General features: G+C 40.6%; 1 protein-coding gene across 1 annotated transcript in view; it reads right to left on the bottom strand.

The window, feature by feature from the left end:
* The window catches only part of LOC101857257 (ankyrin repeat domain-containing protein 27), a 30,751-nt gene extending 29,850 nt beyond the window's left edge, over positions 1 to 901 (bottom strand). The window contains exon 1 of the mRNA XM_005100731.3: positions 41 to 901. Coding sequence (XP_005100788.1) covers positions 41 to 151 — 111 coding nt within the window. The 5' untranslated portion in view covers positions 152 to 901. The remainder of the gene's footprint in view (positions 1 to 40) is intronic.
* Positions 902 to 5,622: the final 4,721 nt, after the last annotated feature.

Genomic DNA, 5,622 nt, shown 5'->3' on the forward strand with positions numbered 1-5,622 from the left:
CAACGGTAAACTGTCTTATCTTCTAAGTTTGCCAACTTACAATGCCTTTGGATGACACAATTTTGTCTATGTACGCAGGGAATTTTGACATGATTCCAATGAAGTAAGGATTTTCATACAAATCCTCATCATATTTTGAGCTGGCCGCCATTATGGAACCACCGTAAAATTTTTAGCTTTCACAGAAGAATGGGTCAATGACTCTTTGAAATACGTCGACTGTTGACCAAAATGTCCAAAGTTCTTTTCTTAATAATAATAAGACATTAGACTTTAGATAGAGAAACGACTTGTTCTTTATAAATCCCAGTTACCAATGAAAAGGGCTAGGCTTATCACATATGATAGGATCCATTCCATTCATGGGTAGGCTAAAGTTAAAGACAAATATAAAAGCCAAAGTCAAAGAAGTCTCATAAGTTCACTTGAAATAAATCTCAGTCTCAAGTTTTGCCACATCAGTCATCAGGTACCCTAGTCACCAGTGTTTTTTTGTTGTTATCAATTTCCGTGAAGTTAGTGTTACATCTTTGATTAGGTCAGATTAGGTTGAGTTAGAAAGGAATACTTTCGTCAGCACCACTTCTTGTATCTACACCACAAACAATTACAATACGATAGATCTTAGTCAGACAAAGTAGCCTAGATCTAGATCTACTAGACTCATAAAAATGAAATGAACTTTCAGAAGTACAGTAACAGCAATTTTGCCACATTTGGCCTTGCACGATAATGGCTAAAAAAGGGAATCGCTTTTGAAATATGTCACGCCTCTTATGACTAGAGAGAATGGTGATAAGACGTCTGCTGGGGTATCACAGGCACACCAAAGTATAGATAACACATCCGTTTCCATCGTTCATTGTTTTCCTTCGAGTACTGTTTACGACTCCATGTTTAATAGAACCGGAAACAATATGACACTCAGATAAATTACCTCCATTTGTGAAAACTTAGCCCTTTTTCTAACTTACAATATAAAAGAACTTTATAAAATACATTGAGTGATGATCATAATAATTAATCAATAGGCCTAAAGTAATACATGGGGAAAGGATGTTACTATGTTACTTGTAGTAGTATGTAATCACATCACAATGTGTATAATGTGTACAAGTCACTTACAAGTGTATGTATGTATGTATGTATGTATGTGTGTATGTATGTATGTATGTATGTATGTATGTATGTATGTATGTATGTATGTATGTGTGTATGTGTGTATGTATGTATGTGTGTGTGTGTGTGTGTGTCGGTGTGTGTCGGTGTGTGTGTGTGTGTGTGTGTGTGTGCGTGCGTGTGTGCGTGCGTGCGTGCGTGCGTGCGCGCGCACAGGCGGTTGGGGGGCCCTCTGATGTGGTTTGCTTCTTACACTTTTATACTCCATTGTCGTCCTCTGCTAGCTGCCTTATTATGTGTGTGACTCACTCGTTGGCCTAAAGGTAATCTCCAACACGTACGTATGATATGACCTAAAGTGTTGCAAGTGCCTACAACCTATATCAAACCAAACATGATAGGCTGAATACGTGTACATGTTTGTACAGGCACCTTAGTTTTTTAGTTTTAGTAAGAGTTTCACGGCACTTGCAACACAATAAGGTCATATAAGTGCCGAAGATTAGAGCAAAGGGGTAACAAGCACACAAAAGAAGGAGGGGGATATGGACAATAGATGTTTGATAGGAAAGAAGAATCACCGGCATCAAGGACCTTAAAATATTTATAACCTCCTTAATCGATATGTACAATGTGTTCTTTCTTTTTCTCTACGTATCAATTGCCTGTGTTCACTGCAGGGTATGACCCTCCAACAATGACCCCTACTCTGTTTTATCAAGTGTTCCCTGTGTCAGGTTGTATCCGTCCATTTTCTGACAGCTCCATCAAATTGAACTGCCGGATTTGAGCGAAGCTATACTATAATGTGTCAAGGACCCTGTAGACGCAGTGTTCTTTTTTTTCTTTCTTTCTTTCTTTTTTTTTTTTTTTGGACCCGATGCTCGTTAGTGACTAACTTAGTCTTCGGGCACGTAGACCGGAGCGTGAATATTTGCCAGAGCCTAACAATAACAGCATTTCCAAAATCAGGCGCAAATCAACGACTAGCGCTATAGGTGCCTTAGTCTTCGGGCACGTAGACCGGAGCGTGAATATTTGCCAGAGCTTAACAATAACAGCATTTCCAAAATCAGGCACGAATCAACGACTAGCGCTATAGATGCCTTGTACACTAGCAAAACATGGCGTTAAGAGGGGCTGGCAGTATTGCGGGGCGGTTCAACGAGTTTTGACTACACATGTAAGGAGTTGAGATGACTGCGTCCCTTCCTTTACTAAGGTTCATGTAAACGCACGCTCCGTATAAACACACGCTAAGGAGCCCTCCCGACTCCCGAGCACCGTGCGTTTAGGCGGAGACTACTGTATTTGGGTTTATTTTTGTGTATTTTAAGGCCTACTCTCTCTCTCTCCTCTCTCTCTCTCTCTCTCTCTCTCTCTCTCTCTCTCTCGCTCTCTTTTTCTCTCTCTCTGCATATGATGTTGAGGCCAATTTCTTTCAATGCGAAGTGTCATATCATGGGCGAATCTCACATTTTTCAGTTGTTCTCCATCATCTATTGGAATTCCTTCTCTGGGCGATGTCGTTTTGAAAATGTATTCGATTGCTGCTGTGAATTGAATAAGTGGTATATTAAGACTTTGATTAAGATCCACTTTATTTTTTATGGCAAATTTTTCAGTTACGCAGTTATCAAGATGGATTCGAGCTGATGCCTTTCGGTAAATGTTTATCAATAAGTGGATGTAGGGTTCATATTTATTTTATTTTTTTGGAGATGTTAAAAAATTGCAGTGTTCAATAGAGTCGACGGCTCTTTTGTAGTCAACAAAACCAACGCACACAGCTGTACACCGTATTCGTGGCTTTAAAAAAAAAACTTGATTTAGTGATTATTATAGATGGTCTCAAAGATTCTATATTCTTCTTTTTCTATGTAACTATGTAACATAATCATAACCTTTTTATATTTCTGTTGATTTCTGTGCCCACACACCACACAACAAACAGCCACGGAATCATACACCCGAAAATCCGTGTCGCCCATTTCATTTATCGCATGTACCTGTACATGTACCATTTTTTCTGTTGTCCGTGGGAAAGAAGTAGAACTAAGGGGAGATCATTATTTTTTTGTGACAAGTTCAGATTCTCAATACGCGAAAATGCACTTTTGAACGCTATCCGTACGCCATGGGGTCATTTTGTACCCCCGGGGTGGTATTCTTCACATTTTAGAATACTTCTAGTACGAAGATGATCTCTTCGAAACTTTCAGTATTTCTCAAAAAGTCATTTTGACAGACTGCTATGCAAAGCGTGCGGATCGGATTAATGAGTAAATTTCCTCTTTGGAAAGTGGTGGCACAGAGTGCCCCACGTCGTATGGATACGATAGTGAAAAACGACGTACGGATAGGGTTAAACTTGATTTAGTGATTATAGATGGTCTAAAAAATTCTATATTCTTCTATTTCTATGTAACATAATCTTTTTATATTTCTATAAACTTCTGTGCCCACATACCACACAACAAACAGCCACGCAATCATACACCCGAAAATCCGTGTCGCCCATCGCATGTACCATTTTTTCTGTTGTTCGTGGGAAAGCAGTAGAGATCTAGAGCTAAGGGGATACTGTATCATTTTTTTGGTGACAAGTTCAGGTTCTCGATACGCGAAAATGTACTTTTTAATTGAGGAGAAATTTTTTTAAAGCGCGCACGACACGCGTGCATGAGTGTATGTGTGTGCAAGCGGGGAGGGTTTGAGTTTTTGTGCTCTCACTCTCAGAGTGCGAACCCACAGAGTACAGGAAAACAACGGAAGGGGACATATTTTTGCGTTATTTTCCGTGGAAAGAGATAGCTCAGCGGAATTCCCAAACATAACCTTGCATGTTTCTGTCAGTTAGTGCGTCCACACGTCACGCAACGAATAGCCAAGGAAACAGTTGCAAAAAGAAAAAACAAAGAAAATGAAAAAAAGTTGCACTGCATGCGCTATTTTTGGGGGTTTCCGTGGGTAAAGGGAGTCCAATTTTCGTACCAAATCCATGCTCCCAATGTTCGCCAAATGCACTTCCTAGTCACTATCTTTCGCCTGCGAACACAACACATCCCACTAAATTCCCACCTAAAGAGGATCCGCAAGGATACCCCACCCGACTGCCCGTTGTGTGACTGCCAGGATGAAACAGTATCACACCAACTCTGTACTTTACCTGCCCTGCACTTAGCGACATGTGTAGTACATTACCTACTACCTGCCTCCCCAGACATCAGAAATACTCTATACAGCGACAAAACACACCTGTAAATTTATTTGCCATATCGACAGACTGAGAGGCAAGAACTGAAATTGCCGCTGGATCGGTCAAGTCTACAGGAAAGACGAACTGATCGAACATGTTCATATTCATATGTATAGGGTAGTACCTTTTTTATTTATCGCCTACAATTGACACAGTCGGGGTAGTCTGGTTGACATCTCGGACAGTGTCATTCCCCCCGGGCAGTGCCACTGACTATATAGTGTCTTTAGGCCATTCCCAAAGGGGGAGGGAATTTAGCGCATCTTTTGAGTAGGGAGAATTCAAGAGTGCAAATACTTTCCTGTAGACATAATAATGATTCTTTCGACAAAGAAAAAGAAATATGAAGTATTTCACAGATAAATCAAGGTGAAACTGAAAGGATTATTTTTTAGCAGAAACGTCTCTGACATTTAATTTATGACTGAAATTTGACGACAGTGATAAAATCCAAGTCACACATCAGTACGTGGTGTGATCTCCATGTGTGCATTCAACACATCACTGCATCTACCGCACATAGAGTAGAGTGGAGAACACAAGTCTTCCTGCAGAATGTTTTTGACATGAGTGAGGGCTTGCTGCAGTCTGGGACTGGGATTCACGTAACGAACGGCAGTTCACCCTGTCTCACAGGTGCTCATTTGAGTTAAAATCTGGTAAAATGGCAGGCAGTAGATAGATCCATTGCAGCGACGTTATTCACAATTTTAGAGGCTTTAATTCCGAGTGGAGTGCACCACGTCCTAGCCATGTGCTGATTGTGTTGTCGGCAAGCGGTGGTCCAGCAATTTTTGTGTCAAACCAGGGCTGAGCGGGCAAAGCATTCGTGGCTTAGTTCTTAGGTAAAACCACCGGAAGAAAGCTGATTTTTTTTCTTTCAGTCTTACTCTTCGTAAGAATTTAACGGCACTTGCAACATAATAAGGTCATACAAGTTCCGAAGATTAGAGGCGTTAAAAGAGTAACGAACACAAAACAGGAGGAGAGATCAGGACGATAGATGCTTAATAGGAAAGAAGCAAACCACACCAGAGCACCCGCCAACCACCCACTTTTTCTTTCGGTCTCCACATATTGGACAGGTTTCTGTTTTATACAATACAGGTAATTAAAGAGGAACAAGGAGGGAGACTCCGTTCAGACAGGTTTCCGTTAAGGAAGGTTCGACCGTACTTCAAAAAGATCTGAAGAATACAATAGAATCTGAACGAATCTAGTAATACAAAGACAAAAAGACATGA

This window comes from Aplysia californica, unplaced genomic scaffold (assembly GCF_000002075.1).
Source record: "Aplysia californica isolate F4 #8 unplaced genomic scaffold, AplCal3.0 scaffold00258, whole genome shotgun sequence".
Classification (NCBI taxonomy): domain Eukaryota; kingdom Metazoa; phylum Mollusca; class Gastropoda; order Aplysiida; family Aplysiidae; genus Aplysia; species Aplysia californica.